At 43.8% G+C, this 25,489-nt stretch overlaps 1 protein-coding gene across 1 annotated transcript in view; it reads left to right on the forward strand.

Moving 5' to 3' along the window:
• The window catches only part of kif6 (kinesin family member 6), a gene marked incomplete at both ends in the record, with an annotated part of 141,217 nt that overhangs the window by 22,914 nt on the left and 92,814 nt on the right, over positions 1 to 25,489 (forward strand). Inside the window, 2 exons of the mRNA XM_084181929.1 lie at positions 5,976 to 6,135; positions 9,724 to 9,915. Of these exons, the coding sequence (XP_084038055.1) occupies positions 5,976 to 6,135; positions 9,724 to 9,915 (352 nt within the window). The remainder of the gene's footprint in view (positions 1 to 5,975; positions 6,136 to 9,723; positions 9,916 to 25,489) is intronic.

The raw sequence follows: 25,489 nt of genomic DNA on the forward strand, positions 1-25,489 counted from the left end.
CGCCTTGCAGTCAAATGCCTTGCAGTTGCCGTACCAAGCGGCGATGCAGCCAGTCAATATGTTCTCAATGGTGCAGCTGTAGAACTTTTTGAGGATCTGAGGGACCATGCCAAATATTTTCAGCCTCCAGAGGGGGAAGAGGTGTTGACGTGCCCTCTTCACAACTGTGTGGGTGTGTGTGGACCATGTTAATTCCTTAGTGATGTAGACACCGAGGAATTTGAAGCTCTCGACCCGCTCCACTACAGCCACATCGATGTGGATGGCGTGCTCACCCTTCCATTTCCTGTAGTCCACTATCAGCTCCTTTGTCTTGCTGACGTTGAATGAGAGGTTCTTGTCCTGGCACCACGCTACCAGGACTCTGACCTCCTCCCTATAGGCTGTTTCATCGTCGTCGGTGATCATAGGGCTGAGGGAACATAGGGCCGAGGGAACATAGGGCCGAGGGAACATGGGGCAGGGGGAACATGGGGCAGGGGGAACATGGGGCAGGGGGAACATGGGGCAGGGGGAACATGGGGCAGGGGGAACATGGGGCAGGGGGAACATGGGGCAGGGGGAACATAGACATGGTCCCCTTACCAGCATGACAACCTCATATAGAGAGCCATGGTAGCACTTAAAAGGGAACAGTTTGGAGATGATGGGAAAATTATTAGACCAAAGGTGAGGACACAACAGTTCACATGACACGAGTGAATCCAAACATTACATTGTTGATTTTATGTGCAATTTACGTTTACTGTGCTTTTTGCAGGATTTGTTCATAATGAAATCTACACTGAACAAAAATATAAACGCAACATGCAACAATCTCAAAGTTCATATAAGGAAATCAGTCAATTGAAATACATTCATTAGGCCCTAATCTATAGATTTCACATGACTGGGCAGGGGTGCCACCCACTTGGGAGCCAGGCCCACCGACTGGGAAGCCAGGCCCAGCCAATCAGAATGAGCTTTTCCCCACAAAAGGGCTTTATTACAGACAGAAATATTTTCATCAGCTGAGAAATAAACTTTTTGTGCATATGGAACATTTCTGGGGTATTTTATTTCAGCTCATGAAACATGGGACCAACACTTTACATGTTGTGTTTATATTTTTGTTCAGTATAAAAAATACTCTGCAATCAGTCAGAAACATAACAAGAATATTCTTGGAAAATATGTGACTCAAAGAAGAGTCGTCAACTATGAGGTAATTTTTTTAGCTCTCCTAGCTGTGCCATTGAGGAACAAGAGCAAGCACACATGTAGTTGTTTTCTTTGGAACAAAGCCCTGAATCCCCATCTTTACAGAATTACTGTTGTTGTTTACGCAATCCAAAAACAATCCTGTATAAATCGCAATCTGGGTCAGGTGGGCATAAATTTAAAGCTTGTTATTTTGCCAATATGACTAGCTAAATTATAAAATACGATCTAACAGTGTAAGGCAGTGGTCACCAACCTTTTCTGAGTCAAGATCACTTTCGCAGTCAAAAAGCAAGCAGAGATCTACCACTCAGAATTGTCTAAAAACATTACTTAAAAAATGTAACATTAACCTAATAAAAACAATTCTGTAAGAATGAGGTTTGTGCAGTAGGCCTAATACATTATCACAGCCTATTGTCTATGGCTTGCGAATGTATACACCCCCCTTCGCATTTTTCCTATTTTGTTGCCTTACAACCTGGAATTAAAATTAATTTTTTGGGGGTTTGTTTCATTTGATTTACACAACATGCCTACCACTTTGAAGATGCAAAATATTTTTCAAGAAATAAGACAAAAAAACAGAAAACTTGAGCGTGCATTACTATTCACCCCCCAAAGTCAATACTTTTTAGAGCCATCTTTTGCAGCAATTACAACTGAAGTCTCTTGGGGTATGTCTCTATAAGCTTGGCACATCTAGCCACTGGGATTTTTCCCATTCTTCAATGCAAAACTGCTCCAGCTCCTTCAAGTTGGATGGGTTCCGCTGGTGTAAAGCAATCTTTAAGTCATACCACAGACTCTCAATTGGATTGAGGTCTGGGCTTTGACTAGGCCATTCCAAGACATTTACATTTTCCCCTTTAACCACTCGAGTGTTGCTTTAGCAGTATGCTTAGGGTCATTGTCCTGCTGGAAGGTGAACCTCCGTCCCAGTCTCAAATCTCTGGAAGACTGAAACAGGTTTCCCTCAAGAATTTCCCTGTATTTAGAACCATCCATCATTCCTTCAATTCTGACCAGTTTCCTAGTCCCTGTCGATGAGAAACATCCCCACAGCATGATGCTGCCACCACCATGATTCACTCAGGGAATGGTGTTCTCAGGGTGTTGAGTTTGCGCCAGACATAGCGTTTTCCTTGATGGCCAAAAAGCTCATTTTTAGCCTCATATGACCAGAGTACCTTCTTCCATATGTTTGGGGAGTCTCCCACATGGCTTTTGGCGAACACCAAACGTGTTTGCTTATTTTTTTCTTTAAGCAATTACTTTTTTCTGGCCACTCCTGCGTAAAGCCCAGCTCTGTGGAGTGTATGGCTTAAAGTGGTCCTATGGACAGATACTCCAATCTCCGCTGTGGAGCTTTGCAGCTCCTCCAGGGTTATCTTTGGTCTCTTTGTTGCCTCTCTGATTAATGCCCTCCTTGCCTGGTCCGTGAGTTTTGGTGGGCGGCCCTCTCTTGGCAGGTTTGTTGTGGTGCCATATTCTTTCAATTTTTTAATAATGGATTTAATGTTGCTCCGTGTGATGTTCAAAGTTTCAGATATTTTTTCATAACCCAACCCTGATCTGTTGTTCTCCACAACTTTGTCCCTGACCTGTTTGGAGAACTCCTTGGTCTTCATGGTGCCCCTTGCTTGGTGGTGCCTGTTGCTTAGTGGTGTTGCAGACTCTGGGGCCTTTCAGAACAGGTGTACACTACCGGTCAAAAGTTTCAGAACACCTACTCATTCAAGGTTTTTTTCTACATTGTAGAATAATAGTGAAGATATCAAAACTATGAAATAACATATGGAATCATGTAGTAACCAAAAAAGTGTTAAACAAATGAAAATATATTTTATATATGATGATAGCTTTGCACACTCTGGCTTCTTCACCTGCGGGATCGTCTGATACCAGCCACCCGGACATCTGATGAAACTGTGGTTTTGCAAAACCGAAGAATTTCTGCACAAACTGTCAGAAACGAGGGAAGCTCATCTGCGTGCTCGTCGTCCTCACCAGGGTCTTATCCTGACTGCAGTTCGGTGTTGTAACCGACTTCAGTGGGATAATGCGCATCTTCGATGGCCACTAACTAGCACGCTGGAGAAGTGTGCTCTTCATTGATGAATCCCGGTTCCAACTGTACCGGGCAGATGGCGGACATGTGGGCGAGCTGTTTGCTGATGTCAACATTGTGAACAGAGTGCCCAATGGTGGCGGTGGGATTCACTGGTGCGTCCTGCTTTAGTTTTTGCTTATAAGCAGGAATCAGGAGGATAGAGTTATGGTCAGATTTGCCAAATGGATGGCGAGGGAGAGCTTTGTATGCGTCTCTGTCTGTGGAGTAAAGGTGGTCTAGAGATTTTTTTCCAATGGTTGCACATTTAACATGCTGGTAGAAATTAGGTAGAACAGATTTAAGTTTCCCTGCATTAACGTCCCCGGCCACTAGGAGCGCTGCCTCGGGATGTGCGTTTTCCTGTTTACTTATGGCCTTATACAGCTCATTGAGTACAATCTTAGTGCCAGCATCGGTTTGTGGTGGTAAATAGACAGCTACGAAAAATGTAGATGAAAACTCTCTTGGTAAATAGTGTGGTCTACAGCTTATCATGAGATACTCTACCTCTGTGAGAAAAACCTTGAGACTTCCTTAGTATTAGATTTTATGCACCAGCTGTTGTTTACAAATATACACAGACCTCCACCCCTTGTCTTACCGGAGTCAGCCGTTCTATCCTGCCGATATAGCTTATATCCCGCCAGCTGTTTGTTGTCCATGTCGACGTTCAGCCACGACTCGGTGAAACATAAGATATTAAAATGTTTTAAGTCCTGTTGGTAGGATAACCTTAATCTTAGGTAGGATAACCTTAATGTCACAAAGTGCTACACAGAAACCCAGCCTAAAACCCCAAACAGCTAGCAATGCAGATGTAGTAGCACGGTGGCTAGGAAAAACTCCCTAGAAAGGCAGGAACCTAGGAAGAACCAGGCTCTAAGGTGTGGCCAGTCCTCTTCTGGCTGTGCCAGGTGGAGATTATAAGAGGACATGGCCATTAAGGCCAGATCATTATTCAAGATGTTCAAACGTTCATAGATGACCAGCAGGGTCAAATAATAATCACAGTGGTTGTAGAGGGTGCAACAGCCGTTCCGGGAAAAGGTAGCACATCTGGTGAACAGGTCAGGGTTCCCTAGCCGCAGGCAGAACAGTTGAAACTGGAGCAGCAGCACGACCAGGTGGACTGGGGACAGCCAGGAGTCATCAGGCCAGGTAGTCCTGAGGCATGATCCTAGGGCTCAGGTCCTCCGGGAGGGGAGGGAGAGAGAGTGAATTAGAGGGAGCATACTTAAATTCACACAGGACACTAGATAAGACAGGAGAATTACACCAGATATAACAGACTGACCCTAGCCGCCCGGCACATAGACTATTGACAGGGATGATACTGGAGACTGAGACAGGGGTGGGTCAGGGGACACTGTGGCCCCGTCCGACGATACCCCCGGACAGGGCCAACCAGGCAGGATACAACCCCACCCACTTTGCCAAAGCACAGCCCCCACACCACTAGAGGGATATCAACAACCACCAACTTACTACCCTGAGACAAGGCTGAGTATAGCCACGAAGATCTCCTCCACCGCACGAGCCCGAGGGGGCACAAAACCGGACAGGAAGGTCACGTCTGTGACTCAAGTGACGCACCCCTCCTAGTGACAGCATGGAAGAGCACTAGTAAGCCAGTTACCCCGTAATAGGGTCAGAGGCAGATAATTCCATTGGAGAGAGGGGAGCCGGCCAGGCAGAGACAGCAAGGGCGATTCGTCGCTCCAGTGCCTTGCCGCTCACCTTCGCACCCCTGGGACAGACTACACTCAATCATAGGACCTACTGAAGAGATGAGTCTTAAGTAAAGATTTAAAGGTCAAGACCGAGTCTGCGTCACTCACATTGATAGCCAGACCATTCCATAAAAATGTTGCTCTATAGGAGAAAGCCCTGCCTCCAGCTGTTTGCTTAGAAATTCTAGGGACAATAAGGAGTCCTGCGTCTTGTGACCGTAGCGTACGTGTAGGTATGTACAGCAGGACTAAATTGGAGAGATAGGTAGGAGCAAGCCCATGTAATTCTTTGTAGGTTAGCAGTAAAACCTTGAAATCAGCCCTAGCCTTAACAGGAAGCCAGAGAGAGCTTGCGCTCTCTACACAAAAATGTTTGGGAACCCCTGTTTTAGAGGGATGGTCTCTGCACACCTTAGGGTCGAGTTTGAGATGGTCAATAATGTGAAGGGTTTTCAGGAGGTATGGGGGGTCAGGGAGAGGGTGGATTGAGTATGTACTGCTAGACAGGGTGGGTTGAATGTATTTTGTGATGGGATTCTGGAATGTGTATTGCATTTTATTGAACTGTGTAATGTGGTTGTGTTGATGTTGGGTGGTGCGCGATTCATTTTTAGGGATGGGGGGGGGTAAGCAGCCGGCCGCGACCGGGAGACTCATGGGCGGCGCACAATTGGCCCAGCGTCTTCCAGGGTAGGGGAGGGAATGGCCGGCAGGGATGTAGCTCAGTTGATAGAGCATGGCGTTTGCAACGCCAGGGTTGTGGGTTCGATTCCCACGGGGGGCCAGTATAAAAAAAATATGTATTCACTAACTGTAAGTCGCTCTGGATAAGAGCGTCTGCTAAATGACTAAAATGTAAATGTAATTTAGTGTTTTTACTATAATGAGGATGGCCCATTAAAGAAAGACAATTTATGTGTCCCTTTCTACAGGTAATGATACGAGAGAGGTTGTCTATTGGCGACGGGGGAGGCGACCACCGCAGCCCTCCTCCACCTGTGGTAGTGTCCAACCAAAAGGACAGCCCCCAGCTCCAGCCTGCAGACCTGACCAAGCTGAGGGAAATGTTGACTCAGCGCGATAACGAGATCAGTATCCTTCCTATGCTGCAACCTTACAAGTTCAACTCTGTCATCTGTTTGTGACTACCAATCAGAGAATGTTCTGGCAAATGCCTTGTTCTATTTCCACTGAAGTCATTATTGATGTGCCAATCAAAAAACACTGGAGCTCAAGGAAAGGCCACTTTCTACCTGATCACCAAAAGGGTCCAACTGATAGTGGACACCCAGTTCCTACTTACAAAGTTTTCGTGTGCTTACTCTTTTCTGCTAAGTTTATTTAGTTATTTTGCATTAATTTAGCCTTTATTTAACCAGGTACAGCGATTTTAGAAAGTATTCATACCCCTTGACTTATTCCACATTTTGTTGTGTTACAGCCTAAATTCAAAATAGATTAAGTTGATTTTTTTTTCTCATTCTTCTACACAAAGTGAAAACATGTTTTTAGAAATTTTGCAAATGTATTGAAAATTATATACAGAAATATCTTATTTGCATAAGTATTCACACCTCTTAAGTCAATAAATGTTAGAATCACCTTTGGCAGTGATGACAGCTGAATCTTTCTGGATAAGTCTCTAAGAGCTTTGCACACCTGGATTGTACAATATCTGCACATTCTTTAAAAAAATGTGTCAAGCTCTGTCAAGTTGGTTGTTGATCATTGCTAGACAGCCATTTTCAAGTCTTGCCATAGATTTTCCAGCCAATTTTCAATCCTCTAGGATTTTGCCTCTGCTTAGCTCTATTCTGTTTATTTGTTTATTTATTTTTTATTTTAGACCCTTTTTCTCCCCAATTTTGATCTTGTCTCATCGCTGCAACTCCCCAACGGGCTCGGGAGGCGAAGGTCGAGTCATGCGTCCCCCGAAACATGGCCCGCCAAACCGCACCAAGGTGTCGGAGGAAACACCGTTCAACTGACGACCGAGGTCAGCCTGCAGGCGCCCGGCCCGCCACAAGGAGTTGCTAGATTGCTGGGCCAATTGTGCACCGCCCTATGGGACTCCCGATCACGGCCGGCTGTGATACAGCCCGGGATCGAACCCGGGTCTGTAGTGACGCCTCTAGCACTGCGATGCAGTGCCTTAGACCGCAGCTCCACTCGGGAGGCCTATTCCATTTATTTGTATAAAAAAAAAAAAAACTCCCTAGTCCTTGCCGATGACAAGCATACCCATAACATGATGCAGCCACCACCATGCTTGCAAATATGAAGTAGTACTCAGTGATGTGTTGTGTTGGATTTGTCCCAAACATAACGCTTTGTATTCAGGACATAAAGTAAATTTATTTGCCAAATGTTTTACTTTAGTGCCTTATTGCAAACAGGATGCATGTTTTGGAGTACTTTTATTTTGTACAGGCTTCGTTCTTTTCGCTCTGTTTCGTTGTTGATCTATCACAGCCATTAAGCTCTGTAACTCTTTTAAAGTCACCATAGAGCCCCACAGTGGAGGTGTGATAATACCCATAAAACCTAGCGGTCAAACAGGGAATTGGTTCCAATCATTTTTCCACCATTCTTTTTTCCCATAGGGGATTTTAGAAACACTTAAAATAAGGGCTGTGTTTCGTGTAGGCTTACCCTGGCATGATGTTTCGATAACCATGTAAACCGACATCAATCAGTTAGTTGTTTAATAACCAAAGAAACAACAACTAAATGTCGGTTAATCCATCCAAAGTGTAAAAAATTACTTCACCATGCTCAAAGGGATATTGAAACCTCCCTGGTCTTTGTGGTTGAATCTGTGTTTGAAATTCACTGCTCAACTGAGGTACCTTACAGATAATTGTATGTGTGGTGTACAGAGATGAGGTAGTCATTCAAAAATCATGTTCAACACTATTATTGCACACATAGCAAGTCCATGCAACTTATTATGTGACTTGTTAAGCACATTTGTACTCCTGAACTGATTTAGGCTTGCCATAACAAAGGGGTTGAATACTTATCGACTCAAGACATTTCAGCTTTTCAGTTTTTATTGATTTGTAAAAATTTCTACAAACATAATTCCACTTTGACATTATGGGTTATTGTGCGTAGGCCAGTGACACAACATCTCAATTGAATCCATTTTAAATTCAGGCTGCAACACAACAACATTTTGAAAAGGTCAAGGGGTGTGCATACTTTTTGAAGGCACTGTAAGTAATTGAAAACGCATTCTCATTTGCTTACCAAAAGAGAGATCTTGAGCTTAGTGAAACTGACCTCCTAATAGTACCCTCATGTACTTTAGTATAACGCAGAAGCCAGGTTTTAGCCTTTGCTATATTTTAGTAGTCTACATCCCAGTGGTACGATGTGTTCACACATATTTTTGATATTCAAAAATGAATTAAACATTTAGTTAGGGCTTTCACCAGGAAGTGATGTCACATTGACCTCTCACCTCTCTCACCCTCCTCTGCAATCAAAAAGAAAGCAACAGGTTTCTGTGTCATAATGGGCCTCCCAATCCTCTTTCTATTCTGGTTAGAGCCAGTTTGATGTTATATTAATGGACAATTTTTCGAAAACAAGGACAATTCTAAGTGACCCCAAACTTTTGAACGGTAGTGTATATTCTTTATTTTAACAAAAACATTTATTAGTCAGAAATGCATTATGAAGTAAGTAACAGAGTGGTTTATAATAAGTTGTTTTATAACTACAGTATCTATATTATTTGGGGGTATGTAACAGCATAGTGTCAGTCATTACATAAATAGGTTTTGTCAGTAGTATCAATTCATACAGGGCAATGTGGACCACACATATGATTTGAAGCATACACTGTACAGCAGGGATCATCAACTAGATTCAGCCGCTGGCCGTTTCTTTTTTTTCTTGAGCGGATAGACTACAGCGTGCTCATGCCATGCCTCCATATCAAAGGAAATCATTGTTATTGCTCCTCTTGTCTTGAAGTATGTGTTGTAAAGGGAGCCGCATATCATCTTTATCTTCATGTGATGTCCCTCACAGTGCAAGGCAGACCAGGGATATTCTTCAAAATATGTTTTGTCCTTTTCGTGGAAACTTAATTGAGTTTTTCTGTGATATATTGACAGATGGGAATTCCCTTTCTCTAAGAAAGAATTACCTTTACCATTTGTGTTGAAATTGGAGTGTCTATTGTGTCCCATTCCTAACCTCCAAATGCCATCTAGGCCTATACCTTGAACATTAAACCTGACTGTTATCTCTACCTCAAACCAGACTGGGGAGATTATGAGGAGAGATTTTGTTACACATTTGTGAGGATAGACATTTCCTCTAATGGCTCAGACACACTGCGGCGACGAATTGCTCAAAGCAGCGGGTAGCCATCCTATTGCTTGCTGTGTGTTATAGCGACCACCCGCTGGATATCAACAAACGTGAAAATTATCTGAAAATGACAGACAATCCTGGTCAAAGGCACTCAGCCCGTAGCTCTGGTGTTTTTCCTCTCTTATTTGTTATGTACGGTACCCACCACCCAGTTAAGCCGGCTTGCACCTCACTAACTCAGGTGTGCGTTTTCAGTTTTTAAAAAGTCTGAAAAAAAATTGAAAAGTTACCCATCAACCATTTCTTCCCAAAGAGGATGTCTATCAATTTTCTTTAACCTAAGCACCACAGGTATCCTGGTGAGCATTCTGAAGAAGGAGAAGAGGAGAGCCCAGGACGCCGCAGCTAAACTGGCCATCATCTCCAATGGCCGTCCCCTGGCCCCCCAGAGTCCTTTGAGGTTATCCACAGCGTCACTGGCAGGAGACACAGAGGCAGTTGAGAATGACCATGGAGTGCCACCCACTCTTTATGGGGAAAGAGGTACGCTTATTCACGGTCACCATCTGGTCAGGCTGCGAATCCAGAAGTATAACAATTTATAAACATATATGATTTTAATACTAATCTATACCTTAACAATGCCTTATGACTGACCATAACATTAAATTATGTTTACATTTGTTTTCATAAATGTTCACTTCCCAGTATAGCCAATTTGTACTTTGCAAGTTGGCCATTTAGTGGGAATGCTTACTCACATTCTAGCACAGACTCATGCTTACATGGTGTCTTTAACATGCTTTTATCACACGCATATTTGTGCAGCGAAAAGGAAACAGTCGTACAATTTTAGTGTATTAGATTCAAGTTGTATTAGTCGTATGTACGGGATAGGCATGGTATACATTGTCCAACGAAATGCTTACTTGCAAGTTCCTTCTCGACCATGCAACAACAACAATAATACATAATAAAATATAAGAATACGAACATAAGTATAATACAGGAAGGCACAATTTATAGTCCAATATTTACATGTGTATTGGAGAAGGGGTTGTAGTAAGTTTATAAATTGAGCAGTATAATAGCCGTCTGGTAGCAGCAGTTGTGATGTGTGTGTGTGTGTGTGTGTGTGTGTGTGTAGCACTGAGTGTACAAAACATTAAGAACACCTGCTCTTTCCATGATATAGACTGACCAGGTGAATCCAGGTGAAAGCTTTGATCCCTTATTGATGTCACTTGTTAAATCCACTTCAATCAGTGTAGATGAAGGGAAGGAGCCAGGTAAAAAAAAACAAAAAATTAAGCCCTGAGACAATTGAACCATAGATTGTGTATGTGTGCCATTCAGAGGGTGAATGGGCAAGACAAAATATTTAAGTGCAGGGGGTATGGTAGTAGGTGCCAGGCACACCGGTTTGTGTCAAGAACATCAACACTGCTGGGTTTTTCATGCTCAACAGTTTCCCATGTGTATCAAGAAGGGTATCCAGGACAATTTGACACAACTGTGGGAAGCATTGGTGTCGACATGGTCCAGCATCCCTGTGGAACGCTTTCGACACATTGTAGAGTCCATGCTCTGACAAATTGAGGATCTTCTGAGGGCAAAGGGTGAAGGTGTTCCTAATGTTTGGTATACTCAGTGTATGTGTGTGTGTGTGTGTGTATGTCTGTGTGGGTGTGTGCATGAGGACGTGCATATTTGTGACAAATCAGAGCAGGTGGTCAGTCCAGTTCAAGTGTTCAGCAGTCTGATGGCTTGTAGATAAAAACTGTCTCTGAGCCTGTTGGTATCAGACCTCATGCTCCGATACCGTCTGCCCGATGGTAAGGGAGTGAACAGCTCGTGGCTGGGGTGTGTGGGGTCCTTGATGATGCTGCATGCCTTCTTCAGGCACTGTTTCGAGTAGATGTCCTGGATGGGTGGGAGCACGGTCCCAGTGGTGTACTGGGCCATCTTTACCACCCGCTGGAGGGCATTGCGGTTGTGAACAGAGCAATTCCCATACCAGGCTGTGAAGCAAGCGGTCAGGACGCTCTCGATGGTGCAGCGGTAGTATTTGGAGAGGACCCGGGGCGGCATGACACATTTCTTCAGCTGCCTTAGGAAGTAGAGACGCTGTTGCACCCTCTTGACACGAGTGGTGGTGTTGTTGGTCCATGACAAGTCCTCGGTGATGTGGACGCCGAGGAACTTAAAACTCATTGACTCTCTCTGTTGGAGTCCCGTTGATGTGTTCCTGAAGACAGCAATCAACTCCTTTTGTTTTGCTGACGTTGAGGGAGAGGTTGTTGTCATGACACCACAATGCCAGTTCACTTACCTTCTCCCTGTAGGCTGTCTCATTGTTGTTGGTTATCAGGCCTACATTCGTGGTGTCGTCAACATACTTGATTATGTAGTTGGTGTCGTGCAATGCCACGCAGTCGTGGGTCAACAGGGAGTACAGCAGAGAACTGAGGACACACCCCTGGGGGGCCCCTGTGTTAAGAGTCAGTGTGGAGGAGGTGTTGTTGCCAATCCTCACAGCCTGTGATCTGCCCTTCAGGAAGTCCAGGATCCAGTTGCAGAGGCTGGTGTCCAGACCCAGGGCTCTGAGCTTGGTTTCGGGCTTGGAGTGAACAATAGTGTTGAATGCTGAACCTGTAGTCAATGAACAGCGTTCTCACATAGGTTTTCCTCTTGTCCAGATGTGTTACGGCGTGTGAATAGCAATGGAAATGGCATCTTCCGTGGATCTGTTGGACCGGTAGGTAAATTGGAGTGGGTCCAGTTTGCCTGGCATGGTGGCCTTGATGTGGGCCATGACCAGCCTCTCAAAGCACTTCATGATGACCGATGTGAGTGCGACGGGGTGATAGTCATTTGGGCATGTCACCTTGTTCTTCTTGGGCACTGGAATGATGGTGGTCTCCTTAAAGCAGACTGCAGCCTGGGACAGGGACAAGTTGAAGATGTCTGAGAAGACGCCCACCTGCTGGTCAGCACACACTCTGAGGACGCAGCCAGGGATGCAATCAGGCCGTCGGCTTTGCGAGTTTTCCTCACGTCAGCCTCGGAGAGTGAAAGCACCTAGTCGTCCAGAGCAGCGAGATTCTTCCAGAATGGCTCGGTATTGTCTGCATCGAAGCGAGCGTGTTAAGCTCGTCTGGTAGGGAGGCTTCGGTGGGCACCGCACAGCTGGATTTGCCTTTGTAGTCTGTAATAGTCTGTAGTCCTTGCCACGTGACGCGAGTCTGAGTTGTCGAACATCAATTAAAGTTTGAGTCTGTATTGTCTTTTTGCGTCCCTAATGGATTTGCGGCGCTCGTACCTGCTTGACTAGTATGAGTCGCACGCCACCGAGTCATGGGGGTTCCTTCTGCTGACATTGAATGCTGCAGCGCGGGCTCTCAGCATTGCACAGATATCTCAGTTCATTCAGGGTTTTTGGTTGGGGTATGTCTGGATTGTTATTGTGGGTACAACATCATCAACACATTTCCTAATGAAGCCTGTGACTGACAATGTACAGTGCATTCGGAAAGTATTCAGACCGCTTGAATTTTTCCACATTTTGTTACGCTACAGACTTATTCGAAAATTGATTAAATAGTTTTTTCCCTCCTCATCAATCTACACACAATACCCCATAATGACAAAGCAAAAACAGGTTTTTAGACATTTCTGCACATTTATTAAAAATAAAAACTGAAACATCACAAGTATTCAGACCCTTTACTCAGTACTTTGTTTAAGCGCCTTTGGCAGTGATTACAGCCTCGAGTCTTCTTGGGTATGACGCTACAAGCTTGGCACACCTGTATTTGGGGACTTTCTCCCATTCGTCTCTGCAGATCCTCTCAAGCGCTGTCAGGTTGGATGGGAGCTTCGCTGCACAGCCATTTTCAGGTCTCTCCAGAGATGTTCGATCGGGTTCAAGTCTGGGCTCTGACTGCGCCACACAAGGACATTTAGAGACTTGTCCCAAAGCCACTCCTGCATTGTCTTGGCTATGTGCTTAGGGTCGTTGTCCTGTTGGAAGGTGAACCTTCGCCCCAGTCTGAGGTCCTGAGTGCTCTGGAGCAAGTTGTCATCAAGGATCTCTCTGCTCTCCGTTCATCTTTCACTCGATCCTGACTAGTCTCCCAGTCTCTGTTGCTGGAAATCATCCCAACAGCATGATGCTGCCACCACCATGCTTCACTGTATGTCTTGGTTTCATCTGACCAGAGAATCTTGTTTCTCATGGTCTGAGAGTCCTTTAGGTGCCTTTTGGTAAACTCCAAGTGGGCTGTCATGTGCCTTTTACTGAGCCTGATTGGTGGAGTGCTGCAGAGATGGTTGTCCTTCAGGAAGGTTCTCCCATCTCCACAGAGGAACTCTGGAGCTCTGTCAGTGACCATCGGGTTCTTGGAATTGAGTGGAGATTCCCAGCTCCAACACCAAGGTAGCGTCGATAAAGCTCTCGTCGGCCCCAGAGTCAATGAGCACCCGGAGAGATTTGGCCTGGTCACCCCACAACAGGGTGGCATGGAGAGGGGTACAAGTAATGGGAGATTGGAAAATCCAGAGTACTCGTACCTACTGATGAGCCCGGTCTTTTTAATGGACAGGTGGAAATATAATATCCTGTAGTCCCGCAATACAGACAGCTCCTGGTGCTCAATCTGTGTAAACGTTCATCCGGAAACAATCTAGCCCTTCCCAGTAGCTTCGGCTCTGGAGGCTCTGGAGGCGGCGAGTTGACCGCCCTCGGTGATTCCCGTGGGCACTCAGGTGACCTCGGATTCTCTTGGTAAGGTGAATGTCGGGAACTTCCTGGATTCTTTGGTGGCGAGGTGGGAGCAGTGGACGAGCGAGTGTGACCGGGAACAGACCTCCTCTTCCTCCTACGTTCCCGTAGCCGCCCATCGATCCGTAAGGTCAAGGCGATGAGGGAGTCGAGGTCCATTGGAAGCTCCCGGGCTGCGAGCTAGTCTTTAACCTCCTCCGATAATCCGTGAAGGAACATGTCGAAAAGAGATTCTGGGTTCCAGGCACTCTCAATGGCCAACGTGTGAAAATCTACCGCGTAGTCTGCCAAACTACGGGAGTTTTGATGCAGTTGGAGTAGCTTCCGAGCAACCTCTCCCAGACAACGGATAGTCGAACACCTTCCTTACTTCCACCACAAAATCCTCCAGCCTAAGGCAAACAGTGGATTGTTGCTCCCACATCGCCGTAGCCCAGGCGAGTGCGCTCCTGGACATCAGCGTTATAAGATAAACTATCTTTGAACAGTCCGACGGAAACAAAGAGGGCTGCAGCTCGAAAATGAGGGAGCATTGGGAGAGAAACACCCGGCAGGTTCCAGGATCCCCAGCGTAGCGCTCCGGAGGAGGTAAACAGGGTTCTCAGGAAGCCGGGGTAGGCTGGGGAGAAGCACCTCTGGTAGCGGCATTACTGAGCGTCTGTGTGGTTTCCGTTGTGGCTTGCTTGTCTTCCAATGGTGGCTCCTTGTGAGGAGACAGTGTTGCAGAGTTGATCCGAGTCTGCTGGGTCAGTCATGGCCAGTTTGTACTATCACGGCTCAGGCTAAGACCCAGATTTAAACACAGGAGACAGAGTACGAGTCTCTCAGAGTTTATTACTGAACAAGGGGCAGGCAAAAGGTAAGTTAAGGCAGGCAAAGGGTCGTAATCCAAATCAAAGTCAGGCAGGTACAGGACGGCAGGTAGGATCAGGGTCAGGACAGGCAGAAAGGTCAGAACTGGGAAGACTAGGAAAAACAAAAACTAGAGCACTGGAAACACGGGAACACGCTGGTAGGACTTAAAAATACAAGACGAACTGGCAACGGACAAACAGAAAACGCAGGTATAAATACACAGGGGATAATGGGGGAAAATGGGAGACACCTGGTGGGGGGTGTTGACAAGCACAAAGACAGGTGAAACAGATCAGGGTGTGACAAAATTATTGTACAAACATTCTGAGCAACAAAGTAATAATTCACGCAACAATAGCCATAAAAAAGCTAACATGCTGACCACACCGCCCGCGTCGTGTGTGCGAGCGTTGCAAAATAAATGTACACATACATGTTATTCAATCATTGCATCCACACTGCTTGCGCGCGTCAACGAGCGTCTGCGTAGCCAGGCGCTAAAATAGAACTTGGATCTATTTGTGACGCTTCCAGCACTGCAAGTCCCACCTCTCCCATCTCCTCATTGGTTTTTAGGAGCATATACCCACATGGTGATTGAAAGATGAATTAAGGTCCACACTCCAGTCCAGCTGGTGGTGGTAATGCACCTTAACGTTGGTTACAAACCGCCATATAAAGTCCAAAGAAGAAGAAAAAGCCAGAAGGAGAGATTACTAGAAACAACCTTTGTTTACCCTTTTATATGTGGATTAATTGTCAGAGTAGAAGACCTTTTTGCATTTCAGGTAAAATAACAACCCAATGTTTATATCCCAGGACAAATTAGCTAGCAACAGCAAGCTAGCTAGCTAAATTGGCATAAATGTTGAATGCTTTTCGACCTGTCCCCAAATGAATATAGTTGGTTCAGAGTTCGTTTTGATATTTCAACCTGCGTGTCCTGATCGCGTCTGGTGTGGGTGGCAGCATGTAAGTCAAGCAGGAACCGGCAAGACACACACCCTTCTCAGCACCGCCATCTTAATTTTATGGGAAGAATGCTGCTGTATGTTATGAGGACTATCAAAGGCGTTCTTCACCAGGTGGTACTAGTTAAAGCTCTGCATGACCCTATCACACATATATGTTTTGCTAGTGGTAGCTAAAGTCTAGCTGAAGTCTGTAATGGTTGTTTATAGCAAACCAAACTATGGATTACAGTTTATCCTGGTCCATAGACTACTTTCAGGGTGATACTGAACTTTCCCTTTAATTTCTTTCCTATCTCTTAAAGATTGCGTCACATGTGGGAGCCTGGCTCAGTAGTGCATCAGTCCTACAAGCACACATTGCCAAAAACGCCATGGGATCGAATCCCGCCCCATCCACCACTTTCCTCCTGTTATCCCCTCTATATCTGTAACCCACTGTACTTTCCATCTAAGTAACTGGAAAAAATATGTAAGGGTGACGGAGCTCCGTAAAAAGATAAGAAGGCTATTGTGAATCATGTCACCCATTAAGCAACCTATTAGTGTTCATCTCAAGAGATTTTAGATGTTAAAGGTATCCAGTCAGACTAAAGATATTTGAGGGCTTTTCACACTACTGAGCTGAACCGAGTCGATCCAAACCAAGCTGTACTGAGCTGCTTAGTTACGCATCCACCATAGTTTTTGGAACTGTGCTGTAAATAACAATGTGAAAAGAAAATATCAGAGCCAGCACAGTTTGGTTCAGGTCAGCACAGTAGTGCCAATTGCTCCTTACCAGGTCAGTGCAAGTATAATCGGGGCACAAGCTGACCCGTAACAGGGCTTGGATGTGTAATGTCGCTATATACAACTCACTGTCTAGCCTGCCAGCTAGCCTAGTGGCTAAGCCCACTGATTTCTGCATGACAAAGGAGGCTCTTGTGATCATAATGAACCATTGAAGCAAATATAACATATCACAGTTCCATGGACGTGAACTCTATTAAACGGGATGCTTTGTATATTAAACGGGGGAGAGGAAATGAATAGGAAATAAATCAGGGGAAAGGCGAAGCGCAGAGGGGTGATCTCTCTCAATAGGAATGTCAGGGCTCTTTGCTTGTGGTCACGCTGATTGTCAGTGTGCCTGTCGAGGTTGTCTTTGGAGAGACTTTAAATGCATAACAAATCCTCGACTTCAGGATTTACTGTATGGCGAACAGTCAACCACGCAACGTCCCACCGCTGCACTATTTTTAAACAGTGTCATCAGATGGATCACATGCATGCATGAGGAGTTTCCTCTTTGGAATTAGCGTGCTTGGTAACATTTTATTGTGGCTGCGAAACATCGGACAGCTAATTATCCCCCTAATTTATTGCTTATTAAAGACCTGATGAGTTCAGAACCCATAATAGTTTGTTTGACATGAAAAAGAGGCCAAGAGCACTTATATTACAAATGCCTAGGGTACTATTCAAACAAACTTGGTATATGGAAAGCTATTATTTTTGTCTGCACTGAGCAATTTGAATTCAACTATCATAACAGGTCTTAGTTAGTTTTCCCTGTAAACAGCGTAATCCATTATTACAATGTTAGATTTCGATTCCAGCTTTGCCATGGGAGTTTGAATTCTATTCACAGTCTCTTTTCAAATGAAACTTAATCTCTGAATATATCCACCTTTATAAATAAACATTGAATTCAGTTAAAACCTTTCGGGGGCACTCGTTGAGGCCTACGCTTTGACCTTGCGGCAATTTCACTTAACTAAGCAGAAGCCTGTTTTGCTAAGGTCCAGTAACCTGCCGATCTTTCCCGCGGGTGGTTTCCGATTTACAGTGTCAACACAGTCCAATGTCTCTGCCAAGACCGAGTGACTGGGCTGCCCACCGTTTCCCTGCAGTTTCGACGTGCACCACAACAGCTCGAGGTTCAGATAGAGATTTTATGGGGGTTGGGGGTAATGAAAAACCCCAGGGTGCATCCCACATTTCACCCTATTCCCTATATAGTGCACTACATTTGATCAAAGGTAGTGCACTATATAGGGAATAGGGTGCCATTTGAAACGCACACTCAGTAATAGGTAGCCCAGACCCAGTAATGCTCTTGCTTTCATTGGACTGCAGCACTGCCTATAGATGGGTTAGCTAAAACCGGGGGAATTAAAACGGAGTGGTTGCTGAAAGTCGAGCTATTGAGCTTCTCCTTAAGAGAGCTCCCTCCTCGCTGGTGGCAGTAGGTTTGTTTGGCTCTGCCCATTTAATTTAGGTTTAGCAGTGACTTTAGCATGATGATAAACCTGAGCCCCGATAAAGACTGTGATCATAGCCCTGGGTGCGGGATTATGAGCCAGCAATTCATCAAACTGACTCAGAGCTCCTGTCTCCACAAACCGCAGCTCTGTCTCATCGGGCTCCTCTTCACCATTTTTGAGTAATGATGCCCGGCCTCAGTAATAGGACCAGCGAGGATAATTGCAAACAGGGTTCTTGAAAGAAGAGCCTATTAAAAAACACATCTTGTTAGGGAGAGAATCAATCACTCATTGAGGAGAGAAGGTCGGCAAGACCGGTGACGGACGCTCCCGGAGCGATCAGGGTTTATAAAGTGGTTGATAAGCAATGTGCGTGTGTCACGCTGAGCTCTCAGAACAGCATGCTCTCTAACTCGTATGACCTCAGAGTTGTCTGTTATAGCTCAAGGCAGACCTTGTTGCCCCCTCTCCTCTGCCCTCGTGACCCCGTTATTGGCTTTCTCCATTGCTATGAGAAACGATGACCCCGTTTATATTTATATGCCTGACTCTCTTACCGCATGTGCAACTGCTTCGAGAACCACATTCTCCCCAAAAGTTCAGCTGAACTGTCTTTTGGTGGGAGGGAGGAAGAGCGAGAGGAATGAAGATTGAAGAGTATTTGATACAGCTGTCCACTTATGGTGGGGCTATCTGCTCAAATATTTACATTTTTGTCCGTGTAGGAAGTTTTAGACGGAGGCCTCAGTCCATTAAATCAACTGAAAAGGTTTGTATCCATCAGTGGATCCCCAAATTGTGCCTAGGGCTGTGGCGTCATGACATTTCATCAGCCGGTGATTGTCAAGCAAATAACTGTCGGTCTCACAGTAATTGACCGTTAAACACATTTAGCATCTCCTGGCTTCCACACATAGCATACAAGCCACTGATGCAGACTTTTGGAAGATCTACATTTTAGAGTCTAATAAATCCATGTAATATAGCCTACACCATCACAATAAATCCATTGTTTATTTTAGACATGTCTAAAGAAGCATGATATGAAGAAAATATAGTCTATTTCAGAAGAACATAATAGCATATTCTGAGTTGTCCTTATGTTAGGTCCTGATCTGGCTATGCCAAATGGCTGTGGGCTACACTAGTTCATTTAGCAGACAAGATTTGCTTATAATTCCTTGGCATTGTTTTGTATTATTTTATAGTATGAAGAATACAATTGAACAAAGCTGAATAAAATAGAAAGGATATTTTCTCCAAACGATTTGAGGCTATTATGTGTTGAGCGGTTAACAAAGAAATAGGTGCTCCTATATGTTTAATTTAGAGTTATCTTTAGTTCTACAAACGTTGGGCTTTTGATTTTTAATACATTGTAAGGCTGCATGATCCAACTCTAATGATGATTTGAGAAAAGTAGATTGAAAGGCATGAGCACTGCTTTGTTTTTGTGCAAGCTGTACACACTTCATCAGTCTCTCATTCACAATTTAAAAAGCGCTTGATAATGTCTCACATTTTACGGCGGCATACCCTTTGTGTGGCCGTAATGCACCCTAAAAAAATCCATGCCTTTTGCGGCCAGTGGCCGTTGTGCCTATGGCCCGGAGTGCTGCGTTGTGCCCTTCTCCCTGAGTGCTGCACACTCAAAAACACCTCTCACTCACATGGCTCTCCATCACATGATTGGGTCTTTATCACAGGCTACAAGTGAAGACGGACACATCGGGGACGCAACTGCGTGCATCATTATCCAATTCTGAGGTGCATATTGAAGATATTGGAAGAACTATCCACATTTACTTTTCGTCAGCCAACAAGATGAGTAGGCGTAACGAACAGCAAAAGCACTAGCCTATGTCAATCTACTATCACCCATAGTACAAAAGTTGACCTATTCTGTAAGATAAATACATATTCCAAACATAGTCTGGGACTGTTGTGGGATGCGAAAGATCCCAAATTAATACAACCACTAGCATAAAAAAAAAAATTTACGCAACGTGGCTGACGCAACAGATCAGAACGTTTAGCTTTCAATGTTGATAAAGTGTTAGGCTATTTCTTCACATTTTAAGCACAGCAATGCGCACATGGCAGTAGGCTATAAGCGTGAATGTTCCATTAGCGGGAAAACACCATTATCAAAAGTGACCGCAAATGTCATTATGCATGTAATGCTTTTATTATGAAGGTGCATTTTTATGGTGAAAATTATCTTCCCCAAACTTGGAACTCACGCGCTGCTTATGTATGTCAGTTAGGCTCTACACCCCTTGTAAAGCGGATTAATGTGCTTAATTTTAAGAAGTTATTTGGCCATTTTAGTTGTAATACAAACCTTATCAAAGCATATAGGCCTATGGGCTAGGCTACATGAGGTGTGTGACTATGATTCGAAAAAGTCTCAAAAAAAGTTATTTTTCTTGCCTTATGCTGGGCATCATTCACAAGTGATAATAAATAATTCACAAGTGATAGGCTAATATTGTCACCCATCAAACTATTCTTGATTTTATCTTGTCTTTACATATACTAAATCATATATGTGTGAAATTTGTTTTGATATAGAATGGACCATTATCATGCACCTATCTTGAAACGGGCAGCGGGACAAAATATATGTCATTTATGCACTTAAATAGCGAATGGAGGAAACTTTTCCCGTGGTTAATTTTCATGCCAGCCAGGTAGGCTATTCTCCTGTTGTAAAGATAAGCAATGTGCTTAATATTAGGAAAGTTGAGAAATAAATATAGTAAGCCTATAGAAAGCTGATGGGATCCTCCTCTTTGTAATAGAGGCTATCACTCTGTTTTCTTACGCAATTGCATAGCCTATGGAAATGTTGCGCAACATGAGCTCATGGGCTCTCATTTAGTGTTTGATTAGATTTTCAATAACATTTGCATTGATGTCAGAGTGATTAGAGGGACAATAGAGCGCTGAGTACCAGGCAGTTAGCAAGTTTGGTAGGCTACTAATGACCATCAGCAGCATCAGAGCTTGGAGAAGCCTAATTACCGTGACTAAACGGTCACGTGGTTTATAAATTGATTTAATGTTGACCATGCGCAAATCATTGTAACTATACCAGTGGTATTTAGTCATTATTATGATTTTTTTTTCCTTTATTTTTTCGTGTTATAAATACTACATCACTTGTGGAGGTCATATTTCACAAAGGTAATTGACACTGATTCGCTGCCGAAAGTCCGTAAAAGTAAATCATACATTGAGCCGATCAATCCCCAAAGAAAGACGGTGATGTCGGTACTTGAGCCCCATGCACATTAAAAAGCTTTTAAAGGTAGTTAAAAGGTCCTAAAAAAACAGCAGCTCGGATTCACTCCACCAACATGCATGTTACACCTGTTTTTAAACTGTAGCTCACCACTTACATAAGCAACCACAATTAATTAAATGCTACAGTGCCTTGCAAAAGTATTCATCCCCCTTGGTATTTTAAATAGATTTTTATTTGGATTTCATGTAATGGACATACACAAAATAGTCCACATTGGTGAAGTGAAATGAAAAAAAAGAATATCGGAAAAGTGGTGTGTGCATATGCATTCACCCCCTTTGCTATGAAGCCTCTAAATAAGATCTGGTGCAACCAATTACCTTCAGAAGTCACATAATGAGTTAAATAAAGTCCACCTGTGTGCAATCTAAGTGTCACATGATCTGTCACATGATCTGAAAGGCCCCAGAGTCTGCAACACCACTAAGCAAGGGGAACTTTGAACATAATAATAATAATATAATAATATGCCATTTAGCAGACACTTTTATCCAAAGCGACTTACAGTCATGCGTGCATATATATATTTTTTGTGTATGGGTGGTCCCGGGGATCGAACCCACTACCTTGGCGTTACAAGCGCCGTGCTCTACCAGCTGAGCTACAGAGGGCCATCCCACGGAGCACCATTAAATCCATTATTTAAAAAATGGAAAGAATATGGCACCACAACAAACCTGCCAAGAGAGGGCCGCCCACCAAAACCCATGGACCAGGCAAGGAGGGCATTAATCAGAGAGGCAACAAAGAGACCAAATATAACCCTGAAGGAGCTGCAAAGCTCCACAGCGGAGATTGGAGTATCTGTCCATAGGACCACTTTAAGCCATACACTCCACAGAGCTGGGCTTTACGGAAGAGTGGCCAGAAAAAAGCCATTGCTTAAAGAAAAAAATAAGTAAACACGTTTGGTGTTCGCCAAAAGGCATGTGGGAGACTCCCCAAACATATGGAAGAAGGTACTCTGGTCAGATGAGACTAAAATTGAGCTTTTTGGCCATTAAGGAAAACTCTATGTCTGGCGCAAACCCAACAACTCTCATCACCCTGAGAACACCATCCCCACAGTGAAGCATGGTGGTGGCAGCATCATGCTGTGGGGATGTTTCTCATCGGCAGGGACTGGGAAACTGGTCAGAATTTAAGGAATGATGGATGGTGCTAAATACAGGGAAATTCTTGAGGGAAACTTGTTTCAGTCTTCCAGAGATTTGAGACTGGGACGGAGGTTCACCTTCTAGCAGGACAATGACCCTAAGCATACAGCTAAAGCAATAGTTATGCACACTCAAGTTTTCTGTTTTTTTGTCTTATTTCTTGTTTGTGTCACAAAAAAAAATATTTTGCATCTTCAAAGTGGTAGGCATGTTGTGTAAATCAAATGATACAAACCCCCCCAAAATCAATTTTCATTCCATTTTGTAAGCAACAAAATAGGAAAAATGCCAAGGGGGGTGAATACTTTCGCAAGCCACTGTACATCTTGACTGACAAAGGCCAAAAGTAATTAAACGGTTGGATTAAACAAATTGTACAATTTAACAATTAGCTGCTTGAGGTTTGACAATTACAACTCATCCTTTATTTTTTGTCCAATGAGATACAAATGAAGATGTTTTCCTCCACAAAACCCACAAGGAACATGCTAAAAGGTTGGCACGATACATACGATAGATCGGGAAATATGTTCATGCTAACAAATAGTGTACCCTTATATGCAATAGGGTTACACAGCATATTTACAGCAGGGAGCCGTGTACAGCTGGGCGGCCTCATCATCCGACAATATAAAGAGCCCACATAAAAATTACTCACATACTGAGTATACAAAACATTAAGAACACCTGCTCTTTCCATGACAGGTGAAAGCTATGATCCCTTATTGATGTCACTTGTTAAATCCACTTCAATCAGTGTAGATGAAGGGTAGGAGACCGGTTAAACAAGGATTCGTAAGCTTTGAGACATTCAGAGGGTGAATGGGCAAGGCAAAATATTTAAGGCCTTTGAACGGGGTATGGTAGTAGGTGCCAGGAGCACCGGTTTGTGTTTTGAACTGCAAAGCTGCTGGGTTTTCACACTCAACAATTTCCTGTGTGTATCAAGAATGGTCCAACACCCAAAGGACATCCAGCCAACCTGAAACAACTGTGGGAAGCATTGGAGTCAACATGGGCCAGCATCCCTGTGGAACGCTTTCGACACCTTGTAGAGTCCTTGCCCTGACTAATTGAGGCTGTTCTGAAGGCAAAAGCGTGATGTTTTGGTTTGAGACCACAAATCTGTCTCAGATAAATGGCCAAATAAATTGTAAAATATATCTAGGAAAGTAGAAATACTTGTATACATACTGTATCAACAACATACAACTATTGGTTAAATGTGCATACTGTGGCATTATAGCTTACAAATGTTGTATTAAGTAGTTATATGGGATTTTTATTGGCATGTGAAGACTCATCTACATTGGGACGCATGTTGTTGGGTTGACTTAAACCAGAGGAGAGGACACAGACCAATTCTGTCAAACAGACAAGAATGTGACTTGTTGCGAGCACAGCAGAATCCATTTGGCTTTGCTGCAAGACATGGATCGCTTAAAGACGTACAGGGTTTTTTTTGGCAAGGGCACGCAAACTCCCCCCTTTAAATTACATTTTCAGATGCACTTCCTCTCATGTTGAGTGATAGATATTTACATGTTGTGGCCCACTCACAGTGAATGGAAAATGTTTTACCTGAAGGATTCCACTTATTATGATATTATGGCTGACTTTATACTGCAGAGTGCAAATCCTGTTTTTGTAGGCCCCATTCATACATGGCTTGTTTTGTTCTAGAATAATCATGGTCTATTCCTCTGGTGCATTGATTTATATCTGTAGAGAAGTCGACATGTTCCGTGTTCTGAAATGTATTCCAAAGGCGTTACAGGTTCTGAAAACAGAGGGACTACACGACGAATCTACCTCACGTTTTAGCGGACATTTTTCAGAAACACATTGAGTGGCCCAGGGATTCCATTGTCATCAACAGTTTGATAATACCTAATCACATTGTGTACAGATGTATAGTAAGTAATTTAGATAAGAAGTGAATTGTTTCCTAAGAACAACTCTTATTCCCTCTCACTCACTTTTTTCAATTTGAGAATACACAGAGCTGGTAAAACGATTTCTGGAAAATTTATTCAGATCAATTCAAAATGAATTATGTTTAGTTACGACAAACATTCCATGAAAAAACAATAGATTGACAAACCAAATAAATATGTATAGCAGCCTAGAGGTAGGTATATGGTGGTTTCTTCCCTGTCTTCTCTCTGACGGTGGCAAGAATTATGAAGAATTGTAGGCTACGTGTGTGCACTGCGGAGGCCTGTCGGAGGCTTGACCTCTTCGGCCAATCACAACTTTGAAAAAAAACATCTAAAATCACTGTGTCTGCCTTGACGTTCATAAAACTCCACGGACCCCCTCTTGCGCAGTGGAACACAGAACAATTATGTGACCACTTGCACTTGGTTACGGCTACACTGTTCTGCCGAGGACACACAAACCTGAGTGGACACCGCAAAGCCCAAGGAGCCTGACCCTCTCTGGCTATTGGTTGAGACGTAGGGCCCGTTCTAGCTTGGTATGTCAGGGTGGGCAATTGGAAATGTGAATTGGGCCAAGTTGGAGGTAATAATGCATTTAGGTTATAGTTTATTGAGATGCATGAATACACCACACCAAAAGCTTGATTTATAGCTGGTTTAAAACAAATTTCCTGCAATTCTACATAGTAATGATTTATGTTCACTACTTGGTCAATTGATTTGATCGTATGTTTAATCTATGCAAATACATTTTATGATTTGATATTTCATCTCTCTGTTTTCTTTTATTCTGTAATAGGGTATTTTGTGACCATGTGTTCAAGCTAATCAAATCAAAGTTTATTTGTG

The sequence above is a fragment of the Coregonus lavaretus genome (assembly GCF_964263955.1).
Source record: "Coregonus lavaretus genome assembly, chromosome: 18".
NCBI lineage: Eukaryota > Metazoa > Chordata > Actinopteri > Salmoniformes > Salmonidae > Coregonus > Coregonus lavaretus.